Source organism: Schistocerca gregaria, chromosome 8 (assembly GCF_023897955.1).
Source record: "Schistocerca gregaria isolate iqSchGreg1 chromosome 8, iqSchGreg1.2, whole genome shotgun sequence".
NCBI lineage: Eukaryota > Metazoa > Arthropoda > Insecta > Orthoptera > Acrididae > Schistocerca > Schistocerca gregaria.
The window spans coordinates 117643110-117670721 of NC_064927.1; the positions used below are offsets into that span (position 1 = coordinate 117643110).

General features: G+C 37.3%; 1 protein-coding gene across 1 annotated transcript in view; it reads left to right on the top strand.

The window, feature by feature from the left end:
• LOC126284232 (tetratricopeptide repeat protein 28) overlaps nucleotides 1–27612 on the top strand; it is a 778784-nt gene that overhangs the window by 702232 nt on the left and 48940 nt on the right. The window contains exons 6-18 of the mRNA XM_049983010.1: nucleotides 1779–1987; nucleotides 3497–3682; nucleotides 4379–4618; nucleotides 4890–5168; nucleotides 7250–7478; nucleotides 8574–8806; nucleotides 9520–9810; nucleotides 11783–12117; nucleotides 14862–15148; nucleotides 19748–20025; nucleotides 22926–23193; nucleotides 26412–26571; nucleotides 26732–26905. Coding sequence (XP_049838967.1) covers nucleotides 1779–1987; nucleotides 3497–3682; nucleotides 4379–4618; nucleotides 4890–5168; nucleotides 7250–7478; nucleotides 8574–8806; nucleotides 9520–9810; nucleotides 11783–12117; nucleotides 14862–15148; nucleotides 19748–20025; nucleotides 22926–23193; nucleotides 26412–26571; nucleotides 26732–26905 — 3169 coding nt within the window. The remainder of the gene's footprint in view (nucleotides 1–1778; nucleotides 1988–3496; nucleotides 3683–4378; nucleotides 4619–4889; nucleotides 5169–7249; nucleotides 7479–8573; nucleotides 8807–9519; nucleotides 9811–11782; nucleotides 12118–14861; nucleotides 15149–19747; nucleotides 20026–22925; nucleotides 23194–26411; nucleotides 26572–26731; nucleotides 26906–27612) is intronic.

A 27612-nucleotide genomic window follows, 5' to 3' on the forward strand; every position in this document is an offset into this window, starting at 1 on the left:
AGTCGAGGGAAGAAAGTATCAACCGTCCGTTTAGTAAAGATTAGTCTGAGCACAGTATAAGTCGTGTTTCCAGTTACACCACATGTTGGTAACAGGTAGTTCCATATGTTTCTCTAGAAACCAGTGTCTGCTATACAAATGGTTTAGTCTTATTGTATGTAATGTCTTGCCTTTGACCTTAACCAAACATATTAACATGCAGTATTTCAGAATATGCTCTTGTGGGTTAGCACTTCCTTTTGGTCACCACTTCGGTAGTTTAAATTGGTAATAAAAGGAGAGAGAGAGAGAGAGAGAGAGAGAGAGAGAGAGAGAGAGGATGTATTCTACTTTAAGTCATGCATTAAGATTAGTTGTACTAAATTTAACATTTTTTGGTCTTTTGGTTGATTATAAGATTTTTCTGCATATTTAGTTGATATTTCAAAGCTTACAAGTCAAGATAAAAAAGAATTTGCTATGGAAGGTTTACTTCATGGTGTCATACGTATGCCTCTGGTATTTTAAGTTCATGTGTCTAATAATTGACGAAATATTGATAACATTTTTGCTTGAAGTGTCCTGTTTCCATATTATATCATCTCACATTTTAGTAAGCAGTTTATTTTTCTACACAAAACTGCTGTAAAGCAGACTAGGTGTTTTGCTGGTCATCTGTTTCACATGTAGGAGTTCTAGTCATGTTTGACGTTAATCAAAGACTATCAATCAAAGCTGTTATTGTATCTAGAATGTAAAAGATGTTGTAGTGTAAAAGTATTTTAGCCAGTGAAGCATGCCTAAATGTGGCTTATGGAGCCATATCAGATGTGGATAAGCAATTTATAAAACTGGCTGGTGAAGAAGACCAGTGGGTTTGTGCCCCGGGTTAGAAAGCTTTACTAGAAAGGTAGATTAGGATTTAATGTTTTGTTGGCCAAATGATCGTTAGAGATAGAGCAAAAACACAGATTGGACTAAGGTTGGGGACGAAGTCATCCATTTCCTTCCCAAATGAATTATCTCATCAGTCATATTAAGCAATTTATAAAACTCATGAAAATGTAAATCTGAATTGCTGTACGGCAATTCAAATCCTATTCTTTCTGGATGAGGGTCCAGTGCTTTATCCATTATGCCTTCTTGCTTGGTTCTGACAGAAAGTCAATAAAGCCAACAGAAATGAAGCAACTATGTGGAAGAGGTGGCCAGGGTGTTGTGAGGTACAGTGCTAAACTGTGGATATGAAGATGATATAAAGAGAAGAGAATATATTAGTGGTATGCTGGTTGAAGACAATCAAATCAGAAGACATTGCATTGGTGAAATAGTGGAAATCTCATGAGGAGAAAGCAAATCATAAAATGAAAAAGTAGTGTGTAAAGTAGACTGTTTTCTTTTCCTGTTATTTATTTGTTTATTTATTTATTTAGCATCCAGTAGATCACACATGGTTCCTGCTTTTGGTGAATATGCCTCATTTATATTTGTGTTTATTTAAAAGTATATTTATCACTTTTAACACCTTGAGAAGGAAAAAAATCATGAATGTGTTTCCAATCTTACAAACCACATGTAGTTTATCTCTTTTCCTTTTTGATTCAAATCCTCAGCCCATCTCATAAAGTGCCCCTGTCCATTCCCCTCATATTTCTTTATTACATTTGCATTAATAATTAGATTTTTATAACACCAGGAATGTCAGAATTATGCAAGAATAATGCAGTAGCTGTTTCCACTAACAGCTTAAGTAGGTATTTTGGGAGGAACTTGGATATTAATTAACATTCTCTTTGCAGGTCATGTGTACACTGCAATTGGAGACTACCCAAATGCATTGGCATCACACAAGCAGTGTGTGCAACTAGTCAAGCAAATGGGTGATCGACTGCAAGAAGCACGAGAAATTGGAAATGTCGGTGCAGTGTACTTAGCAATGGGGGAATTTGAGAGTGCTGTTGACTGTCATACACAGCACCTAAGGCTTGCAAGGCGTCTAGGAAATCAGGTTTGATATTATGTTGCTTACTCTGTGACTGTTCTTTTTAGTTATATTACCTAGTAATAAAATGGGCAATGAAATTGAAATTTTAATATGTGCCTGAGAGAAAATAGTCCCATCGTGGTATCTAGTCCAATATTGTTGTCTTTGTAGCTTCACTTCGCAGCTGAGCACTTTCTTTACTTTACATAACCATGCGTCTCCTAAGTTTTACCACAACTAGCTGCTGATATTCTCTCCTCCCCCCCCCCCCCCCCCTCCAATCACATATTATATTTTTTGGATTATATCAACTGCTGCAAGATGTTTTTAATGTTACAGCATACCACATAAATTGCATTTACTCTGTAGTAATTTGATAAAATGCTTTGTGTGAGAAAATTAAGAGAATGAAATGCTTAATGGGAACAGGAAAAAAGGCTGCAATGTTTTTGTGCAAGACCAAGACATTATGGGTTAGAAGTTCTACTCTCAAGATAAAGTGTTTTGCCTCACAGTGAAAGACAAAAGGACTGAAAGGTTTTGTAGCTGTTGTCACTTATTTTGAAATTTATTGGACACTCGTACTATTTCATTGAAATTAATATGAATGTCCAAAATATTTAATGATAATTATCACATTCAATTCAACTCTTCATTTGCCACTGACCAGTAAAGCAAAATAGGCTTCTTCATTAAACAAGTCATGTGTTTTTTACAGTACAATTCTGACAAAAAATAAGAATACTGCGCACATTAGCTGTAAGCCTTAATGTTGGGGTTGATTAAGGATACTAAGGATACAGAATGACTAGAATCTGGGAATTTGTTAAAATATTTAGACTAATTATTTTGTTGGGACTGCCTATGTCTTCTTAGTCTGTACCTTGGAATGTCAAATTTTTCTTTGCATCTGATGATGTTTGCTCTTAACATAAAATAGTGCAACATAAATGTAGAGTTTGATAATTGTCAGTATTTTCAAGTTGATAAAGAGAGGATGGCAGTGTCCATTGCAACCAGCTGTGAACATTCTTCTAACTATCTTCTTCTGTATTTTTAGAATGACTGTGACAGCTGTTCAGAAACGATAATTTTCCCAATGAAATCTGAAACTGATGGATTATATCTTAGTCACTAGAAATGTAAGATAAGCACACATGTATTTACTGTTGTTAACCTAATATGTTACTCAGAATCCCCGTAGTTATTTATTCCAAAACTCTTTATCTTCCTTTACATCAAAAAATATCAGGTGTCCTCTCAAGGTAAATTGTTTATAATAATGTCATAACACTTTTATAAGCAAGAATTATCATTAGTTTCTTTAACACATGGGTTTTTAGAGATGTTTGCGGGACATAGGATTTTTGATTTCACGGCATCCTTGTTAAAAGTTACAGAATAAGATATTTATAATATTCAAGTAGCAGCAGATTTATCTGTTTCTACTGTGAAATATACTTATGCCTTCCATTGTAGTGTAGTAGTAGTAGTAATATGTGAAAAGTGCATAATGAAAAGCGTAATATGCAGGTGGAAGAAGCACGTGCGTACAGCAATCTTGGTTCTTCACATCACTACCGACGCAACTTTGGCCAGGCGATAGCATTCCATGAGAATGTGCTACGCATTGCGCAGGAGCTTGGAGACCGCGCCGTTGAGGCTCGTGCCTATGCTGGCCTTGGACATGCAGCTCGCTGTGCTGGAGATTATGCCCAGGTTTGTTTCAGTTATAAATTTGTTATTCCTCAATATTTTTTAACAAGACAAAAGTAGAAACTGCAGAATTATTTTAAATACAAAAGTAGTAAGCTGATATTCATCATGGTTAAATTTTCACAACTTGAACTAAGTTGTGAAAATTAACAATTATGTGTGTGTATAGATACACAACTTATATTCAAGATATTTCCACCAGTGACTAGAATTTTCATATATAGTTGTTTCTTTTCTCTATTTTCTTGACTAATATTTGTGGGAACTTCTTCATTGTTAGTTGTAGCTTGGAGAGTGCTATCCTGCACTCTGAAGATAAGTATTTAAATTTTTTGTTTGTCTTCCAGATAATGTTTGATTGTGTTGATCTTTTCTTAGCATTGTTCATAACATAATGTTCTGGCATTTTAAAATAAGTAAGTGCTCTCTTAAAAGATTAATATCCATATTTAAGTCATGGTCTAGCACTCAGGTGTTAACTCTGTTACAAATATTTATTATCCTGGCAAGCTACCTATGCTAAAGACAGCTCATACATATTCATTACAAGACAAACTCTTGAAATCCAAATAGGAGAATGGCACAGTGGTATCTGAAGTCTCGAAGTTTAGATTCTAGTAAGAATGAGTGCAACAACCAAACTGTGAATGTATTTTTAAGTTTTTTAAACGTATTTTCATTTTGTTTTTTATAATTCAGGCAAAACGCTGGCACGAACGTCAGTTGGATATGGCACTTGCATCACGAGATAAAGTTGGAGAAGGGAGGGCATGTTCGAATTTAGGTATTGTCTACCAGTTGCTGGGGGAACATGATGCTGCTCTCAAACTACACCAGGCTCATCTCAGCATTGCAAGACAGCTGCATGACCGTGCTGGCATGGGTCGTGCTTATGGCAACATTGGAAATGCGTACAGTGCTATGGGATACTATGAGCAGGTATGAAACTTATTAAACTGGAAACAAATAAATAATATACTATTTTGTTAAAATGTATTTCCTGCTCTTTATAACCTCATCAGTAAATGGAAAATAAAAAATAAGGCATATAATGCATTAATAACAAACCAGAAATTAATTATGAAGAGACTTATGTAGTTTTATTACATAATGAAGTTCCAGAACTGATACTGTACCTTTGCTAACTTTTTAAATTCAAATTAATGAATTTTAGATTAATCTACTTACAGAACTGTTCTGTTTTCTGTAGGCTATCAAGTACCACAAACAGGAGCTGACGATATCGAAAGAAGTGAACGACCGCAGTTCAGAAGCGTCAACACACGGAAACCTGGCAGTTGCTTATCAAGCTTTGGGTGCACACGAAATGGCACTACTTCATTATCGTGCTCATCTCAATACAGCCCGTGAGCTTAAAGACACTGCAGGTGAAGCTTGTGCTCTGTTAAATCTAGCCAACTGCTTGTCGTCGAGAGGTGAATTTGCTCAGGCTGTGCCCTTCTATGAGAATTACCTAATGCTTTCTCAGGTAAAGTGTTCATTGCACCTCAAGACTTGCAACACTTATTTTCCTTTCAGTGGTCTGCATCATATGCTCTTAAATGCTACACTTTGAATTGAAGCTATAGGCACTGGCAAATTTTTGTCACTGTCAGTCTACACTTAGTATTCAGCTGCGCTAAGTACATATGTAAACTTAAAAAATAGACTTACTGCATATTACTGCAATTGAACATTCTTGTAAATCCAGCCATGTTTTCAGCATTTTAGCATGCACATATGCAGCTGTGTTAATTAGTCACTAAAATAAAATACAACAGATTAATGGACCTCATATAGGCTTACTTTAGATTTTGTTTATCTTTACATATGGTCATATATTAAAAACAAAGATTCCAAGACTTACCAAGCGGGAAAGCGCCGGCAGACAGGCACATGAACAAAACACACAAACACACACACAGAATTACGAGCTTTCGCAACTGGCAGTTGCTTCGTCAGGAAAGAGGGAAGGAGAGGGAAAAATGAAAGGATGTGGGTTTTAAGGGAGAGGGTAAGGAGTCATTCCAATCCCGGGAGCGGAAAGACTTCCCTTAGGGGGGAAAAAAGGTCAGGTGTACACTCGCACACACCCACACATATCCATCCGCACATACACAGACACGGTGTCTGTGTATGTGCGGATGGATATGTGTGGGTGTGTGCGAGTGTACACCTGACCTTTTTTCCCCCCTAAGGGAAGTCTTTCCGCTCCCGGGATTGGAATGACTCCTTACCCTCTCCCTTAAAACCCACATCCTTTCATTTTTCCCTCTCCTTCCCTCTTTCCTGACGAAGCAACTGCCAGTTGCGAAAGCTCGTAATTCTGTGTGTGTGTTTGTGTGTTTTGTTCATGTGCCTGTCTGCCGGCGCTTTCCCGCTTGGTAAGTCTTGGAATCTTTGTTTTTAATATATTTTTCCCATGTGGAAGTTTCTTTCTATTTTATTTACATATGGTCAGTTTGAAAACATTTTTCCACACGAGCAGCATATCATTTCACCCTGTCCACTCTGGCCCATTTCCTTGCACATTAATTACCTTTCCTTGGGTCCTTGGTAAGACTTCTAAAAATTTTGCACTTGGGCAACTCTGGTGCCTCTCTAGGCTTGGCACCCCAAGTGGCCACTTCTGTTACTTGGACCAGAGTAGGCGCAGTCTCTAAAACTGTCATAAAATAGTGACATTCCTACTTAGCAACTAACAGAGAGTACTAACAGCCCACACACTAGCTCTAGCCTACAAACCAACTGACAAGGCCTGTTGATTTTCAAGAGTCAATTATCTCATATATTAAACTTAAAAGTCTTAAATATGACAGATGAATGATATATAGTTAGTTTAAGAAGTATTTTTCTTAGATTATCTACATTATCCTGGCATTCACTATGCTGTGTCTAGTTATATCATCCATTCCACTTTGTGTAGAGTGCAATACAGTTGCATATCATAGACCTCTAGCCTGTACTGAACTCTAACCAGAGTTTTCTCAAACCATCATTTTAGTGTAAACAGAGAAAAAGTAACATGAACTTAAGGCCATAATGTGTAAATACAATATGACAAATTAAACAAGCAAAGAAAGCAATAGAAGTATTGCAACAGTGCTTTTTGTTTGAATATTTAAGTAGAAAATTGTGCAACAAAGGTAAATATAATGTAGAATATTAATGTAGTATAATGAATGATACTCATTGTAACTAGAACATGTCACAGATCTTTCACCGTAATAATTCTATTTACAGCACAAACCTAATAGAATAACCTAAGGTGGTGTAGATTTTACTGGTAAATGAGGAAGACATACTTAAAACCATCTCTAGAATTAATATAATGTATCACATTAATTATACACAGCAGTCTAAACAACAGCATTTTGTCATATAATGCTGCCCTCCTGCATTGAGAATATTTTCATTCCATTTAAATTATATACAATATGTGTGCTGTAATTTTGTTGTCGTAAAGAATATGTCATTCTTTACTATATTTTCTCTTTAGTGTTTACACAAGTATGCAATGGAACTTTTTTAAGCAGTAATAACACAGTTACATTGATGTTTTCTGTCCAGGAATTACATGATATCGAAGGGGAATCCAAAGCATGTCACTTCCTGGGATATGCCCATTACTGTTTGGGTAATTATCGTGAAGCAGTTCGTTACTACGATCAGGATCTAGCACTTGCCAAAGACTTACAAGACAAGATGAACATGGGACGTGCATACTGTAACCTTGGTTTGGCCCATCTTGCCTTGGGAAATTTAGAAACTGCACTTGAATGCCAAAAATATTTCCTAGGTAAATTAGAACTTTAATGTTTTATTACTTAATTTGTGTTGTCATTTCTGATAGTACAGTACTTATATTAGAATACATGAATGTTACATTTCAGTTAATTACACTTCCTTTGTTAAGTAATATGGAATGTAGTTCATAGTTGTCTGTTGTACTCAGTTTTGATTTACTTACACTCACTAATGCTATCAACTTTCTCTTCACTTTAAAATGTCACCAACATAATGCATTGCAAAACTTTATGCATGAAAATAGATTGAACTCACTGGGCATGTGTCAAGTGTTCATAAATTCTTGCCCATTTTATGTGTACCAGCTTCTGATACAGGCGAAGGGATGACACGTTGTACTGCCTGTGTGAATGAAGTATTGCTTATTGCACTACTAAATTTACACTACGCTCTATGAAATATTTTTTGACCAGTGTATTATGCAGGTACTGGGAAAAAAGAAAAAAATGAACATAATGCTCTTATCTAATAAGGACAAAATAGTAGTTTTCATAAACTGCTCTTGTGTTGGTATGTCATTACACTCGTTATGTTAAAAGAATTTTGTTGTCAATCTCAAGAAGTGACTAGCAAAAATGTGTTTCTGTAATGGTCATGCCAAGTATCCCAATACAGCTAGAAGTGACATTTACAGCTCAAGAATGACATATTGAATGTGCATCATGACATTTTGAGCAATATTCTTAATGAGAACTAACTAACAAAAACATACACATACATTTGCACAGCTACACTGTCCCTGTCAGGTACATTGTGCCACCACTGTAGGCTAAATATTTCCAGTTGGGCTGCAGCACTGAACAACGCATCCGGTGGGAGCAGTGTAGCTGTACATGTCTGTTTTTTTTAGTTAGTTCTGATTAAGAACCTTGTGCAAATCTCAACAATGACTTCAGCTTTGTTTATGTGTCTGTGGAGTGCTCAGTGCCTCAACTGCTTGATGAGTGGGTACTTTTACTCCTTACATTATTTATATTCTGCGCAAGACTTTTTTACTATCACATCTCTTGCAAGTTTATTACATTTGCACTGCATATAAATTGTGTTTTCATGTCTGATGGTAGCTTGAAGCCATTCCTCTTTACAGCCATAGCTCATATGATGAAGCACCTCCCAGGCAAATTCCGAGCGCTTGGTAATATTGGTGATGTGCTTATCAAGATGGGTGATGTAGAAGAGGCTGTGAAGATGTACCAAAGGCAGCTGACATTTGCACGGCAAGGCCGCGATCGGGGCCTTGAAGCAGCTGCATATGGGGCTCTGGGGCTTGGCCACAGATTGCTCCGGTGCTTTGACAAGGCTCTCGGATACCACACTCAGGTTAGATTCGTATATTAATAGTTACACGTTTTGCTTCATTTTTGACAGATTTCATACTTCTCAGCACTATCTAAAATTTATGAAACCATGTTTCAGAACCCATAAATGTAATCTGCTTCTAGCTTCACGACTATTTCCAGCTGTTAATAGAATCAGTCTGAACCAGAATCAAAAATTTCTTTTTAGATTTAGTCTCAGAATAACATGTCACCTATGGAACTGACATTTACTCGATTCAGGTTTCATGCAGGTGACTGCTAACGTGGATAGTTTGAAGGTTTCAGGGAAAGTTATCTTCTGATAACGCATAGTGTAGTATAGTGCAGTACAGTCATTGAGATAAGTAAAAATGAGGAAGTAATTAGCGAGGTAAGTGATGATATATTCCTGTGAGTATATTTAACAATGTGTCTCTTTAATCTAAGCCTTTAATGGAGAAGAAATGTAATTTTGAGTGAGCTGGGTAAGATAATAATGACACACACACACACACACACACACACACACACACACACACACACACACACACACACACACACACATTGAGAGTGGGAGAGAGAGAGAGAGAGAGAGAGAGAGAGAGAGTTGCATAAGTAAAAGTAGTGATGATAACTGGATAATTCTGAAGAACTATAATTTCACTCATATTACTTTCACATGATGTTTACTTCATAGAGAGTAGTTTTTAATCAAATATTTCCTCTTTTTCATAGGAACTAACTCTCCGACAGGAGATGGGTGATCTCAAGGGAGAGTGTCGTGCACATGGGCATCTAGGAGCTGTTCACATGTCACTTGGCAACTATACAAATGCCATGAAGTGCTACCAGGAACAGCTGGAAAGGGCAAAAGAGCTGAAAGACAATGCAGTGGAAGCACAGGCTTTTGGTAACCTTGGAATTGCCCGTCTTAACATGGGTCACTATGAAGATGCAATAGGATATCTGGAGCAGCAGCTTGCTACACTAGAGCAACTTTCTTCATCCACAGCACTATTAGATAAGGTATGTTGGGTTCTAAAAACAATGGAAAATCCAGTGTGGAATGTAACAATATTGTGAAAAGGAAAGTTGGTAATTACCATATAGAGGAGATACTGAGTCGCAGATAGGCACAACAAAAAGACTGTCACAAATAATAGCTTTCAGCCAGTATAGCCTTCATCAGAATTAGACAGCAAACGCAGTTCACACACACATTACTGCAGTCTCAGGCAACTGAGGCCACACTGCGAGCAGTAGCACCGGTGCATGATGGGAGTGATGACTGAGTGAGGGTAAGGAGGAGGCTGGGGTGGGTAGGAGGAGGGATAGTAGGGTAGGTGTGATGGACACTGATGTGCTGTGGGGCAGCATGGAGGGATAAGGTGGAAAGAGGATTGGCCAGCTGTGTGCAGTCAGGAGGTTAGATGGAGGGAGCTGAGAGGTGGGGAGGGGGGAAGGGGGAGTAGAGAGAAGTAAAAAGACTGCATACAATGGAGGAATGAGAGCTGTGTTGTGCTGGAAAGGGAACAGAGAAGGAGCTGGATGGGAGAGGACAGTGACTAACGAAGGTTGAGGCCAGTAGGATTACGGGAACATAGGATATATTACAGGGAAAGTTCCCACCTGTGCTGTTCAGAAAAGCAGGTGTTGGTACGAAGGATCCATATGGTACAGGCTGTGAAGCAGTTATTGAAATGAAGAATGTCATGAAACTTCCTGGCAGATTAAAAAACTGTGTGCCGGACGGAGACTCGAACTCGGGACCTTTGCAAAGGCAAAGGTAAAGGCAAAGGCAAATGTCCTGAGTTCAAGTTTCGCTCCAGCACACAGTTTTAATCTGCCAGAAACTTTCATATCAGCACACACTCCGCTGCAGAATAAAAATCTCATTCTGAAGGATGTCATGTTTGGCAGCATGCTCAGCAATGGGGTGGTCCACTTGTTTCTTGGCCACAGTTTGTTGGTGGCCATTCATGTGAACAGAGAGCTTGTTGGTTGTCATGCCCACATAGAATGCAGCACACTGGTTGCTGCTTAGCTTGTAGATTACATGACTGATTTCACAGGTAGCCCTGCCTTTGATGGGATAGGTGATGTTTCATTCTCAGTCTTTCCTTCTCATCCTGTACAGGATGTCTCCCCTGACCTGCAGTTCTGGGTAACTTTCCCAAAATCTACTTCTTTTCCTAGACTTATGAGGTCTTTTTCTTCAGCCTTCATCCTCCCCCTTCAACTCTTCTTCCTGAAAAAGGAGTCACTGGCTCTGAAAGCTTGCCTATCACAACAGTCTTTTATGTGTGTGTTCTGTTGCTGCTTGGTGAGTAGATTTTTTATGTATCCAATTAAATAATTGTGTAACTTGTGTGAGTTTTTTTCATCAGGCAGGAGATGACAGTGTATTTCTCATTCATAACAATTGGTGAACGTATTTTATTTATTTTTTAATTTTATGTTATCAAGTCAATCCTAAGTGCAAAGCACAAAGCGTTTCAGAGTACTTCATTATGTGACTTTAGTTACATTATCAATGTGTATCGCTCTCTTAGGTAATGGCAGTAGTATAACTTGAATATTAATTAATTCTGATATTTGAGCAATGATCATAGCATAATATATTCAGAAGTCAGTTTTTAAATAATTTAGGTTATATTTCTAGTTGATTTATCTCCAAGTCTGTGATGTTTCCATTATCAAACAGTGCTGTGGCTATTACGCATAAATTAGGATTCTTTACACCGAGCTGACTAAATAACACGGTCTGCATTCTGAATTGAAACAATTACACTTTTATATTTCATTATCAAGTGCTCATTTTACAGAAATTTTTTCTCTAATGCTATGTTTATGTGGAGTTATACCCTCAGCAGCTAACAGGTTATGAATATATTAGGTGACAGATCAAGGAAAAATACTGGATAACCATATTTACAAATAAGGTTGCATCTTATAAATTCATGTAAAGTGGATTGATAAAAAGTATTTTATTCAACAGGGTCGAGCGTTTGGCAATCTGGGTGACTGTTATGATGCTTTGGGTGATTTTGAAGAAGCTGTGAAATGTCATGAACAACATCTTTCAATTGGATTAAAGTTGAAAAGTCTTCGTGACCAGGAACGTGCTTATCGTGGGTTAGGTCATTCCCACAAGTGCCTAGGAAACCTGCAGCAAGCGTTAGTGTGCTTTGAAAAAAGACTAGTTGTTGCACATGAACTTGGAAGCCCTGAAGCTAAAGCATCTGCATATGGTGAGCTTGGTCACATACACAGTACCCTGGGTCATTTTGAACAAGCTATCTCTTGCCTGGAACATCAGCTTGCCATTGCCAGGTAAGTTTTCTTAAGTGTGGTATCTTACTTCGTCACATACTTATGTGATTATTGTATGTTAAGCACACTGATCACACCTCTGTAATAGAGGCCAAACCTCAACGAAAAATTTAAACATATCAAAGAAAAGTGAACCATCAGTTGTAACTTGTACTATACAGTCATGCAAAATGGACATTCTTTCTTCAGCATTCATTAAATATTGTGATTTAGCTTCAATTTTCTTATAAAGTTATTCTTTCAGTGACAGATTCATTATCTTGAAGCCATAGATTTTTCTGTGTGAACTTAAATCCTATACATTACATGCTTGCCAGCAGGAATTTCATATGACCCTTTTCTCATTACAGTTTTTCATGGGTGAAGTTGTTTTTGTTAATTTTACATACAGTCATAGTATATTAAGTCACGCCTTTCAAAATATAGGATTAAAAAGTGACAGAAAAATATATAAACCCCCTACGTATCGCTCACATACGGATTTTGTGGATAAGATTAGAATAATTACTGCACACACAGAGGCATTCAAACAATCATACGCGCATAGAATGGGAAGAAGCCCTAATAACGGATGTGTACTCTGCCGTACACCTCAAGGTGGTTTGTAGAGTATATATATACAGTGGAACTTCAGTTTTATGTTATCTGATTTTTACATTTTTCACAATTCTGTGCCATAAATTCCCTGTGAAAAACACGCAAGATCAATGCTAAAAATTCCCTGATTTCATGTTTCTTCCTAGTAAGGTGTACCTCGATTCTATGTTCTTACTCAATGTCTCATTAGACTTTGTCCTGTTTTCTTCTTATTGATTTTCATGTGACTCAATGAGCTATAAGTAGCACAAAAAGGCAAATGGGTCACACCACAGATGGTGGCGAAGTTAGGGAATATTTTAGGCCTTTGCAGAGAGGGGAGATGGGAGAGAGGTAATGCTGACGTAATCAACGATCAGCATTGCCAACACAACTTGTAGCATTAAGACTCACCACGCAATTATGATACAGCTACTGCTAGGTTGTGGCAGCAATGGAGAAACAGGACAGTCGAGGCGAAGTGTTCTGGACCGAGCCAATATTTGACAAAGAGGCCAAGCTGCCACCGTTTCTTGTGCCACTTACAACTCGGCCTCGTCTTTTCGTATGTACTGATGTACTAAATTCAGCAGCAGTATTCTTTTGTCAACCTTTTAAATTCAAACACCGAGTCTTGAAGAACATGTTTGGTCAGAATGAAGGGAACAATGGCCATTTCCGGCTAGCAAACTCTTGTTGGCTGGCGACTTGTTACATCACCCAACACCCAGTGCACCCACCCACCACCCTAAAATACATAATGGAGGGTTGCATAAACTTCATACTACTTTTTGCAGTTGTGACATAACTAACAGATTTTCAGCCATAGATTTTGGCGAGCTTCTGTGAATGACACCTGTGTGAACTTCATGCATTTCAATTATTCATTTCCTTTGTAGTGCATATGTCAAAGTATGCTATTTAAAAGCAGTGCTGCATTGAAAATGTATCACAAACACATCATCCTTATCATCAAATGTCAATTAATAAAGCATCAAAAATATCATGATAATCGAGATTTATCTGTCGCTTAATAATTACTGTAACATTGTAGTTTACTGAGTTAGAGGTGATAAGTTTGCATCATGCTACATACGAACATTTTTTTCCATCTTAGCATTGTTAACACTTTGTTATGAACATAACAAAATTATGTTCTGCAATATTCAGTCTTATTTAACATTTCCATCTGATTAGAGAACAAAGGAGAAAATAAATATTTGACTGTTAATTTCTGAATATGTAGTTATTTCTTAGAGTGTGGTTAGGTAGGAACCTAAGATGACAGCGTAAGTTGCTGGTCGCCTCTACAGTGCCACAACGTAATGACTACATGATTAGTGTAAAAAGTATGTGAAACATTCTCGATCCACACAAGTAAAATTAGCCTGCTTGCTGGATGTTGACAATACACTAGAGATCGCTACACTCGCATCACCAGAGTATGCTGCCTGTCATTGACTATAAAAGGAAAATGCACCCTTACATGTTATATTCCAACGCCTTTTACCGTACTTCAATTTTCAGTTTAATTAACAATATTCATCAATTTTTGCTTTAATCTATGTGAGTGCAAAGGAAAGATCTCTTAAAAACATATCTTTTGACATATAACTTGTGATTATAGCATGTTGGAAAATAGCTTGATTACCTTGTACCCAGATACCAGTTTCAATTTTTTGACATGTTTTAGTTGCTGTTATGTATCTGTGATCTTTAAGAACTGATGAAATTCTTTACCACAGTGTATAAACATTGTACTGTACATTTAATTTCCTTCACTTATACAGATTTCACACAAAGTGTTAGAGAGGATTATGATTTTTAATCATATATGCCAATTATACATATTTCTGAAAAGAAGTGAGCTAACGACACTCATAACTGCCTGTTACAAAGTAAACGAAAACAGTGATAACATTTCATTTTAGCTAATACTAGGCAGACATCAGCTGTAATAGTCTTCTTCATGGCTGTTGTTTTGTCAGTGTTGTTCAATAGACATGTCTTACAAAACGTTTTCCACAATTTATGTTAAGATTTAATGGAAAAAGTTACAGATCTTTGAAATTTTTATAAGTTCTAACATAGTTAAGAAGGTTACCAATGTTCATGGATCTTTGTTGTGTGATTATGTTTGAGCAACATCGTATGTTACATCATAACAGGGAACTGAAAGACAAGGTGGCAGAAGCAGATGCTGCATGTGGGTTGGGTACTGTCTACCAGCAGATGGGAGAATATGCAACAGCACTCAGGTACCACCAGGCTGACCTTGACACTGCAGAAGAGCTAGGACTGGCGGCACTACAGGGGCGTGCCTGTGGAAACCTGGGAACAGTGCATGAATCACTCGGCAACTTTGAAGAAGCTGTTCGATATCAGGAGCAGCATTTATCCATTGCTGCACAAACAAATGACAAGCTTGCCAAGACAATGGCATACAGCAGTCTAGGTATGTGAGACAACCATATTTGTCAATATTATTTTGACACTGTTTTGTGTTTTAGTTGTACCATCAAAATTTTTAACACACTGTTGTTGTTTTATGTAGGAGCTAGGAAGCTGATCAAATTTGGTACTCTTGTGGCATAAATGCTCTATTTCCAAATTGCAGCACATGGTCTGTGATCATTAGCATAAATAGAAACAACTATTATGCTCCTGTTTGGATTTTTTCTCTTGTCTTTATTTTCATTACATATATAATACTAGTTATTTGCAGTTTTCGTTGTCTGTTTTACTTCACAAATTCTGTTGAATTTGCAGGTCACTAAAATGAAGGAAGTGTTCTGTATTTCAGTGTATATTGGGAACAGAAAATAAGATTTGTGAATACAAATCTGGCAGTTGATATAAATGTCAATACATTTTGTCAATATTATGAAAAGGATAGATTGCTGCTCACCATATAGTGAAAATTTTGAGTCACAGATGGGCACAACAAAACCACTATGTGTGTCTGTGACTCAACAGTTCCACTATACAGTGAATACCAATCTATCCTTTCCATAGTATTGTCATTATTCCATCCTGGATTTTTTGTTGTTCAATACATTATGAAAAATTTCTGATTAATTGATTATGGCAAAATAATACAAGTAGTGTTACAATTCCTTTATCAGCTATGTTGGAAACTTTCTCTGCTGTGGGACTGAAGAGATAGTAAAATAAATATAATTACAGTAACAGAAGTAAAAGAATTTCTTAGTTTTTCTTGGGGCTAGTGAGTATGCAACAGGTAATTTTGTTGACATCAGAAGTGTATTGGGAAGTAAGTGTCAGACATAGTACTGCACATTAATGCTCTATTAAATTCAAATACCATTGTGAAAATTGCCTTTTGCGCCTTTAACGGATTTTAAAAATTGTGCAAATTACAGGAAAATGTAAATAGTGGGAATAATTTTTAAGCACATACTTAAAAAAAATTAATTTTATTAATTCAACTGACCTTTAATTTGAAACTGTGGTCTTACATAAGTTTTACATTTCTTGAACACATTGATATTTCACATTTTTTTACCAAAAACTTATAGTTATCTTAATTTCTCCCGGTTTTCTACTTCATAAATACTTCCAAAAGTTGTCTGAAAGTGATTACAGGACCCAGACAAATGTTGCATGCATATACATGGACCAAACTGTAGACAGGAAATACATCTAACTTCACATGATAAAAGTTGCTATGTTATATGCCAAAAATGATTTTTAAGAAAAAATATGTAAAATGCGGGACAGCAGTTAACGACAGGTAATGTTGATCATTGCATGAATGTCACCATGAGATTAGCTCTATGTAGAAACATGGCAGCATAATGAAATGTACTTCTAGGGCACATGACGTAGCACAGAATGTGCAGTTAAATTTTTGCCATTCTAGAAGGTCCCAACGTAAGCATCATCATCATCATCTCAGCCTTTTCCCACGTCATGTGGGGTTGGCGTTGCTTTGCTGGATCCTTCTCTTCCTTAAATTCCTATCCAGTGTTTCTTCTCTGAATCATCCTTTCCCCAGTAGGTCCCCTGCTACCTTGTCTTTCCATCACAGTTTCGGTCTTCCTCTTCTCCTTGGTCCTTCGATTTCTAGGTCTTCAATTCTTCTCCCCACATAGTTCTCCCCTCTTCTCTGCACATGTCCCAATGTAGCCATCAGTTCATAACTCAGGACGTATTCCGTAAGCAGTGCCAATAGTGTGTGACCATCCTGATTGTATTTAAATAGCCTTGGTGTTCGTTTCACTCACAGTGACTTAAGCTGTTCTATTAGGTCCAAACCTAGCCTCCAACTTGGAAAGTGTTATATTTTCCAAAACGGAACACATGTCATACACTATTTGATAATGTCTCCCTGCTAGCCAAAGTTATTGCATTATTTTACAAAATAGTATTCCATGTAGTTCATACATTTTTCCTAAATTGTGCCTAATCTGCAATGGTCTGCAACTAGTTTGTATATGCTGTGGCACACAACACAAACGAACACTAGCTTTTGAATTTGTTTATTTGATATGGCTATGACAGCACAACTTATAATGACATAGAAGTACACCAGGAGGTCATACAAAAGCTGTGTAGCATAACAACACGTTCAAATCTCGAGGGCAGCACACTATCTAATAGTTAACAGCACAGTGTAAACTGATCCTGGAAGCTGTGCATTGGCCTAGATGTAGGCAAGTGTAGACATCACCAGCATTGGTGGCTTAGTTCTGAGTTGACGCACACAGCTGGTTTGTAGACTTGCACTGGAAGCTGATGGTGGAGCATCTGGTGTCAGTTCCCACAGTCATGGTTAGCCATGGCTCAGTGCTAGTGCAACAAAGTTATTTGTGCAGCTGGCACAGCGAACCAATATGGAGTGCAGCAGATGGTGGAAGGTAGTGGTAACTGTGGATTTACTGTAGTATATTATCTAGAAGAGGCATTATGATTGCTCCTGTTTATCCTTGTGAATTCCCATTCATTCAAACTAATACTTTAGTTTAGTCCATCCCGACACTTCATTCAATAACACAACTTCAAACAACACTACTCATAATATACTCATTGTTAGGTCAGCATTGTTAGAAGAAAAAGCACTCATGACAAAATCTGTTCAGACATTTAATGACTTCTACTGCTTCACAACTATCAAGTCCCGTGTTTAAGAAAATTAACTGTGTAATGTTTCAATGCTTCAAAGCCAAAGCCTTGTGAATGTCATTTTATGACAGTCGCTTAGTTCTTTAGTTTTTCTCCATGAACATTATTTCATTAAGAGTAAAAGGTGGGGTTTTTATTTATGGCATGCAAAAGCCATTGCACATCAGCATTGTGAACATAGAAAAGTTCAAGGGAGCAGTAAAAAATGTTGACAGCAGGATAATATTGATGCTGGGAACATGAAAGTGGGATTACACTATATAGTCGATACTGTTAAAAGTGACAGCACTTTTAATAACATATTGGCTATAACAGTGAAATCTAATGGTCCTGTCTAAATCCTATGTAGGTGCTATGTTTAAAAAATTGTGTAATGTGACATCGCATATTGGGACTTATCATATCTGATTTATTTTTATTTCACTGTTGGAGAAATATATTGGCTGTAACATCCAGTGTTCATTTTTGTTTGTTATATAGCCATGTATGGAAGTGAAATATTGTCAGTAAACAGTGTAGACAAGAAGAAAATACAAGCTTTATAAATGTAGTGCTACAGAAGAATGCTGAGGATTAGATGGGTGGATGACATAACTAATGAGGAGGTACTGAATAGAACTGGGGAGAAGAGGAATTTGTGGCACAGCTCGACTAGGAAGAGGGATTGGTTGGTGGGACATGTTCTGAGGCATCAAGGCATCACCAATTTAGTATTGGAGGGAAGCATCAAGGGTAAAAATCATAGAGGGAGACCAAGAGATGAATATGCTATGCAGATTCAGAAGGATGTAGATTGCAGTAGTTATTCGGAGATGAAGAGGCCTGCATAGGATAGAGTAGCATGGAGAGCTGCATCAAACCAGTCTCTGGTCTGAAGACCACAACAACATGTACTTTGGGATTACTAGCAACAATGCAACACTTATTTTCAAACTCTTGTTTTCTGCAGAGTGTTGGTTTCAAATCAGATACCAAACCGAATACATTGTCAAATGCAAAATGCATACACACAGCTTAGATACAAAAAGCAAACAAATATAACAGATTACCTTAAGTAGTACAGTACACTGTAGTATGTGTTACAGCACTGCACTTGAAAGTTAAATAACTGGTTAAATAACTTAATAACATTATCCCTGCTGTAATCTTAGACTACTAGATCTTAAATTCCAATATGTGAAATTTTTCAAAGTACAGAAATGGAATAATAGTGTATTCGTTACTGGTGTTTTGTGGTTAAGTGTGTTAGATATTTTCAGTGTGTCAGGTACATTTTAAAGAGAAACATAGGAGAAAATGCAGACCTTCATATAATTTTATGTGCAGAATACTGTCTTTTTATTTTGGTACTGTTGATTAAATTTTAAAATACAGTAACTGGAGTGATGGAGTGTCATGACTGTTACACTATACAGTACTTACAGCAAGTTTTAAACATGCTCAACATTTTATCTCATTCATTATCCAAGACTGTGTTTGACAGTATTGAACAGCTTACATTGTTGCTACTTCTTTCTGCACTTCTTACAAGATTTTACATTTTACTGGCATTTTTTAGCTGTATGTATTGCATAAAAATAAGAAAAATTCCGCTTCAGTCCCTCTTCACAAATACTGTATAGTAGTTACTGTGTGTTTATTGTATTTCTGCTAATTTTTGAAGATTTAACTCTATGGCAGCATAAAATTTACACACACAGAATTTTTATCAAAAAACAGAGCGAGTATGGGCTATAACGACTGTAAATCATCTGTCCTTTCCACATTGTTATAAACGGTTTTGACTGTATTTCCATTGTGAAAATTCTAATTAAAGTAACATATAATCATTTATTTTCTAAATATATATTTTAATGTAGCTGTGCACAAACCATCATCATGTATTTGTTGAATATTGTGCTTAATTCAGGTCGAATACATCATGCTCTTGGCAATACAAGCCAAGCAGTAGCATACTTGCAGCAGGGTCTGCAGATAGCGGAACACCTTGGTCGTCGGGAAGAGGAGGCTCGCATAAGGCACAGGCTTGGTCTTGCACTGTGGGGGCACGGGGACCTTGAAGGAAGTCAGAGCCAGCTGGAAAGGGCAGCGGCTCTGCTCGAGACCATCCGCAGGGAGGCGCGGGGCTCTCCTGACTACAAGCTCTCACTTTATGACCTCCAGACAGCTTCATACCAGGCTCTCCAGGTTTGTAAACGTTTGTGCTCTTGGGCTAAGTGGGACAATTCACAGAGTAAAATAACAAAAAAAGTAGGAACAGTCTAATTTGCTTTGGATGTTACTACTGTACAAATTTATTCGCAGAAATGAACAGCCTATATACTGAGATTCATATACAAGTGGCTTTTGACTTTAGGAGCTACTGGAAATGAAATGAAGAATAAATGTAGAAAGATGTTTGAGGTTACAAGGGGGAGGGTAAAATATTTCATACAAGAGTGTATGGAGCATTATGTTATCCAGAAACACTGTTGACAGTTAAAGCTTCAGTGAGACTCAGAAGCAAGAGTAATAATAGTAGTAGAAGAAATTAGTAAACAGAACAAAGGAAATAACTTTATCTATGGAAGGTACAACAGTAAGAACATTTGGCAACTAGTGGGCAGAGGGACCAAACATACTATCAAGGAAACAAGTTGGTAGATAGGAAACAGATGTTCAAGGAGTGTTATAGGTTAGCGACAGGTAAAACACTATCATATTGTATGTAGATGTAAGTAGAACAGTACTTTTTAAGTTATGATTCCTGCATTCCATACTATTTGTATTTTGCTTTTGACATTCACAGGAAAAGCTTTAATGCAGCAATTACAAGCCTCTTATATCACATGAGTGAAATTATGTTGTTTTGTGAACAAAGATAACGTTCCTGATGCATGTGAAATATGAGAAAAATTCTCTTCATTAGCAAAATTGTAACTGGTTGTGTAAAATGATAATTCAATAGTTTTGAGGTTCTTCTGAACCTATTGGAGATACTAAAGTAACTTTGTTTACTTTCTTCGACAATAAAATAAGTCACTGAAGCTCATTAGAAAAGTCAATATTGCACTGACTTGCATTTATTTATTTTACTAGCAGGAAATGTTAGTATGACACACCAAATAGGACTCTTGACTGCTCAAAAATGCTCTTTCGTACACTTAAATCCACTGAAGTGTTGAACAATACTGTAATTTGAAATGAAGTACTACGCTAATCACATCTTTATAGAACCTCAAAATTATTCCAAAATATAAACGAGAGATGTTCTGGTAACCACCACAAACTATAGCAACCACTTGAAACACTCACATCTCCGGAACAGAACAGCTAATTCTGTGCAACTACTATAGTATACAACAGGTGAATGAGCAGAAGCCTCAGAATAAATGCTGTCTTTGCTTTATCTTTTCCTGGTATTATTTTTGCGGCTATTACATTGTTTGATAAATGATCCGGTTCACTTAATGTTTTGAATTTTTAAATTAATATTGTCAATTACTTTTATTGCTGCTTAAATGGCTCTTTCAAATAACCTACTTGGGTAATTTTGAACAGTGTTTGGAAAAAGTTTACATATTAATTCATTTGGGCTGTTGACAATGTTACATAAAACTTTTGTAAATTCAATTTGGACAGTCACATAGTCAATTGGGTGAGTGCCTTCACTAATTTGTACAGAGTTTTGCAACAAAATGTTTTGCTTCTTTATCATGGCAAATTGAAGTCTCATATACCCTCTGCCACACACTTAAATGTGATTTGCAGAGTATCCATGTAGACGTAAATATTTGTTCTTAATTGTCATTTCCTCACTCAAGACCAAAGAAATGATTTCTTCAAACATGCATCAGTTTCATCTGCTGGGGTTGATTTTGGAAACACTAAGTGTTTATTGTAAATGTTCAGAATGTGTAAATAATGCACCTCCAATTAATTCTGGATTATCTTGGAGATCTAGATCATTCTCAAATTTTCAAGAAGTTTCTATAAAATTCTTACACATTCTGCAACATTCTTGAATATTCTAGAAGGAACATTCTGGCCAGTCTCTGCCACTTCGACATTTGATTCCAAGCTGCTTCACCATCTTCCCATAAGAAGTCCATTTTTGTGATGCCCTGTTTAGGCATCCATATATTGAACCCTGCCTCTCCAGTTCCAAACCAAACGTTCTTCATGTCTGGGGGTGTGGAGCTGCAGTATAATATACCCTCATGGTGTAGTGTGTGGGGGATTATAGTGGCAAGCATGGACAAACCACATTTACATTTATTATTTCATTACAAACATATCCCATCTTTAAACACCCATACCTTCGCAACTAACCCCTGCAGTTCTAAAACAATACCTTCCTCATGGATGGGGAATGGAAGGTTACCACACTGTATTACACCCATGGGGCTGCAAAAATCAGTTGCGAAGTTTTTGCCGCACGCAGAGACACACTATACTTACTTTTACTATATATATATATTGATTTAAATTTCATGGTTGACCACTTTATTCAATTCTATACAAATAGGTTTTCAGTTACCTGTTGCAGGATTTCTTCATTCCCTCAGCCCATAACCATCTTTTCTTTTTTTCTTAAAAAAATGAAATCACCCTTCTCAATGTTTGTTAATCTTTATCTGTAATCTGTTTCATTTGTCTTTTCAGTTTGTTGATTTGGTCTGTTTTGATCCTTAATTCTTCTATTGTAATTTGTAGTTTACTCATTTTTTTCCTCGATTTCTGCGTTCCATCTCATGTTGTTCTTTGACATGCATATTAATAAATATTATATTGATTGTGAGTAGAGAAAATATTTGTAAATGCCCCAGTAATATTTCTGTTTGAAAAATTGGCACTGTTGATTTACAGAATGCGGGGTTAAGTGTACAGAAGTGAAAACAGCTAAGGACTGATAAAAAAGTTAGTTGTATTCATGAAGTGAAACTAAGTAAATAGGTAGTAAATAAATTAAATATTGAAGCATCTCACAAAGCACAAAACAAACATGCGCATGTGCGCGCGTTAAAACACACACACACACACACACACACACACACACACACACAGACACCGTCTTAACACTGATCAAAAAGTATCTTTCATTTTAGCGCGTGTTGGTGGGTCTCGGGCGCCAGGAGGAGGCACTTCTAGTCGCAGAGAGGGGGCGCACACGAGCGTTGGTGGACCTGCTGCTGGAGAGGCAGGCTGCTGACCCCTGCCACCACAGTGGCTCTGCCCCAGCGCCCCGCCTGGATGACAACACCCCCAGTTCTGTGGAGCAGCTACTGGAGATAGTCAACAGGCAAAAGGCGTCTGTGCTCTACTACAGCTTGGCTGCAGGCTACCTCTACTCTTGGCTCATTGTGCCAACAAAAGGCAAGTGAACAGACCTTTTTTTTACATAAATAGATGCATGTTTAAGTATGGCATCTGGACAATTTTTGTGTGTTGTGTAATATGTCCAGTAATGTAAACACAAGAAACCTGAGAAAGATACTTAATCTCTGAAATGGCCGAACATGGCACTGTGGTTAAGACTCTGCACTTTCATTATTAAGGAACTGGGCCAGATCCACTGCAGAACACCTTGATTTGGGTATTAAATGCGTCCCTAAATGAAAGGACAGGAGAAGAAAATGCTAAGTAAAAATTGTATAATCACGTTAGCTGTTGTTCTTTCAACTGCACCATGTGTTAGTAACAAGTAGTTCCATTTGTGCCACTAGAATCTGCAGTTCAGTCTGATGGTTGATCACTGAAGCAGTGGAATGTCATAGCAAGTAATTGCTGGTAATTCACTGTAATGTTCATATGTAGATGAAGTCCTTGGGATAGTGTCTTATGGACTAGTAGGAGTGGCTGGTAAAAGCAAGGAGTCAGTGTTTGCTCAGCAAAAGAACTCCTGTTATGTATGGACCTTTGGGAATGCCGGGCTTAGAGCATAGAGTGTACCTGACAAAAGATATCTGATTGAGGAACTACTAGACATGATTGTCATAAAAGCTTGGAGTGTGAGCTGACTGTAGAGCAGTCAAGCAGAGATCTAAATACTTGTCTGGCTGAAGGCACATGACTCACAAAAGTGAGTCATTGCCACAGTGGCAGTGCTGTTTGCAGCAATGCTCCTTCTTCTGGTGGTGAGGCTGATGACACAGCCATGGTGACTGCTAGAGGCTTGATTCAACTATCTGGCTCGTGACTATCTGGCCTTCTTACAGTCCAGCGTGCTTAACTGAGCCTACTTAGTTAACATCATGATAATATTTCTATGCATTAAAATGAGGATTAATTTATTGTTCATATTGTACTTTTCCAGAGCTTTAGCAAGTAGGCACTGGCTACGATGCCATGTGGCCTTTCAAAATGTCTTATGAATCTCCTGCACTTCCAGCACCTCTGGAATCACAGTTATAAGGCACATACTGTATTGTTAATACTGAATAAATTACTGGAACCACTCTTTAACAATGGACATTTAGAAGCCCTTTCCCAGCTCTCACAAACAATTGTTGGCAACCCTGCAGATTTTGTTTTTCTCAGTTGTGTTAAATTGTTGTTTTGTGCAGTCCTTTGTGTTTCAGTTAAAGAGTCCAAAATAGGTATAACACGAAAAAAGCTTTTAATAACTGTAGATCAGATAGTGTGTGCTGTAATGTGACTGGATTCTGGGGTGGCTGCCAGAACTGTTGTTTTGGAGTTAGGGTAGGGAAAAGTAATATTGGAGACTGGAAGAAAGATCAAGCAGAAATCGATGCTCAAGCTAGTGGAAGTGCAATACAAGTAAAGGAAACAGTGTTGAAAGATAAGCATAAAGAAGCTGAGGAAGCTTTACTTTTGTGACATGCACACTTAGGAGGAAAAGTTTGCCCAGCACTGCACCAAATATTGTGGGAAAAAGCTCTGTAGTTTCAGCGCAAACAGAAGAAAATTCAGATTTTACTTCCAGTCACGGATGGTTGATTGGTGGGAAAACCAATTTGATATTCACCAGATTATTATTGGTAGAGGGGTTTCATGCACTGATAAAGAGGCTGTGCCATTGTTTAAAAACTGTCTTCTGTAGTTAATTCATGAGAAGGGAATTTCCGTTGAACAATTGGAAAGTTGTGATGAGAGTAGTTTAAATTACAAAATGCTTCCTACAAAAATGCTTGCGTCAAAAAAGAAATCTGTGGCACCTGTACACAAGAAAAGTAAGGAACGAGTTTCCATCATGACTAGCAGTAATACAGGTGGCTTCCACAATCTTAGTTTTACCTTAATAGGGAAATAACAAAAACCTAGAATATTTGAAAATCTGGAAGATTAGAATCGCTGCCAATCTGGCCTCGGCAGCCAGATACAGTGGTTGTGGGTGCGAGTTGTATTTGCATGAATTTGTGTGTGTGTCGTTTGTTTTGTCTAAGTCAGAAGAAGGCTTTTTGGCCAAAAGTTTAATTGTTTAACAGTCTTTTTGTTGTGCCTATCTGCAACTCAACGTTTCCACTATATGGTGTGTAGCAATATATTCTTTTCCTAATACTTTTAAGTTCATTGATATGAGCAATTGATAATAATGAAGAATGTGTAACCATTCTGAAGAGGCATAACTTGCTTGATGCCATAAGGCGGGTGGTTGAAGTATGGAAAGAGATTATAAACATATCACTTGTAAGGTCTTGGAAAATGCTTTTAGACCATTAAGATGGGTGTTTTAACTTTACATCCATGTGTGAAATGTAAGTCAAAGATAGAAATAATGTTGTTTCATTGCTCAAAAATGTACTGGACTGTGAGGATGTTGATGCCGATGAAATCACAGAATTATAGCAAATAATGAAGTTGATGACCTAAATGAGAACTATATTGTGGAAATGGTGATGCAGCAGCAAGTAAGATACAAGGAGGAGGTGAACTTAGATGAGAGGAGAAATCTCATTACACATTTTGAAGGGTTCAAGATGATTGAGGCAGCACTGCAGTACATTTGTGAAAAGGAGGAAGAAATGCCAGCTGATGTCATCTGTCTGCATAAGGGAAGGAATATTGCAGCACGGAAGAGAACTAAAGGAGGGAAACAGTTATCTATCAAAGACTTTTTAAAAACCTCAGACCTAGAACTTTCATCTTTTTTGTTAGGCGTGACTTTCCATGTGCATGATCATATATTCATTCTTTTCATTGTAGATCATTTTGGAGGGTGCAGTATGTACATAATAACAGTTATAATTAGCAAGTATTACATAAGCAGTTAGAAAATGTTAGTGGAAGTAGGCTTTTGTGTAAAAAAAGCATGTTTTGAATAGTCGGCTGGGGTTGGAAGAGAAAATGTATAGAACTCCAGCCTCTCTGGCTTCTTTGTTATCTGGCTTGATTTTCAGCCACATTAGGCTGGACAGTTGAGAGTGTGCTTGTGCTGTATGTATTGCACTAAAGTTCCACAAATAACTCTGCAGAGCATGAAGTTTACAGCTGGTGTGCTCCTGCAACTGTCTCATTTAATTATCTGTAGTGTTTGCTGTCTTTTGGTTCCTAGGAGCTCCAAATTGATTGTTAAAATTTTACAGTGAAAGAGTGGCCTGAAATCCAAATGTAATGTAAGTATTTATTTTTAGGTGTGGTAAGATTCCATGAAGTGGCTGTTAGTGAGGTTGAGGCTGAACGAGAGCAAGAAGCCAATGGAGAGGAACTCCTGGCAACATCAGGCTCTCTGCTGGAGCATTATATACAAAGTGTTCGAGACAGCTTGGGCGTGGAACTACACACAATGTCCAGGTACTGTAGCAGTACATTTATTTTCTTTCTGATGAAATTGGGGCATGAATTTTCAATGTGTATGTGGTCTTAAAAATGGGTGAGATGGCACAGAAAAAAATGTTAATTAATACAGTGTCATATATTATTACTTGTTTTGACAATAAAATTATGTGCGCAGAGGACGAGGCATCATGGGTGATATGGATGCTGATGCTTCAGATATTTGGTCACAGCACTTGGAAGAACTTGGTGATCGCCTAAATCAGGATGCCGATCGAACTGGCTTCCTGCGTATGGTTAATCGTAACCATCTCTTCAATTCCAGCAACTACAGTCTTAGCAGTCTTTTCAGGTAACCAGTGCTCATGTATTCTGATAAGAGTTAATGACATTTTATTGATTTTGTCAACCAGTAAGAGAGAATCTTTACTTCTGCACCAGAGTTTTCACTGTTGTGCAACTTCCTGAAAAGCTCAAACTGTGTGCTGGGTTGAAACACAGGCCATTTTCTTTCATAGTTTGTTCTCTTAATGACTGAAAATCTAGGCATGACTTAACCATTTTCACATATTTAGTCCTGTTGGAAAAAGGAAAAAGAGAAAAGGATATCACATAGAAATGGTTTAGTGGCAACATTGCATAGGTGTCAATAAAATTAGATTTTCATTGCAACATATAATGCATCCTAATTAATTCCCATAAATAATAATGCAAAATCTGCTGCTTTTAGCAACGTAACATCTAATTAGCAGTTTTTATGTCCTGTTTAAACTGTTTTAAATTTGAAGGCAACGGTTTATTAATGTCAATAATCAATAGTTATTTAATGTTGAAATTGGATCTTGACTTCTTTCACAAGATTGAATTCAGTGTGTAACAATGAAAGAACTTTAATTTCTTGTGTGAAGAACTGATTGCCTAGAAGTGATGACAGATGAAAACACCCTGTGTCAGAAGAGATCCATTTTGCTAGCAACTTTTATTTGCCAACGTCATATTTCCCACAACAAATCATACCAAAAGTGACCTGTTTTGGAGGGATTTGTGCTGTGCATCAAT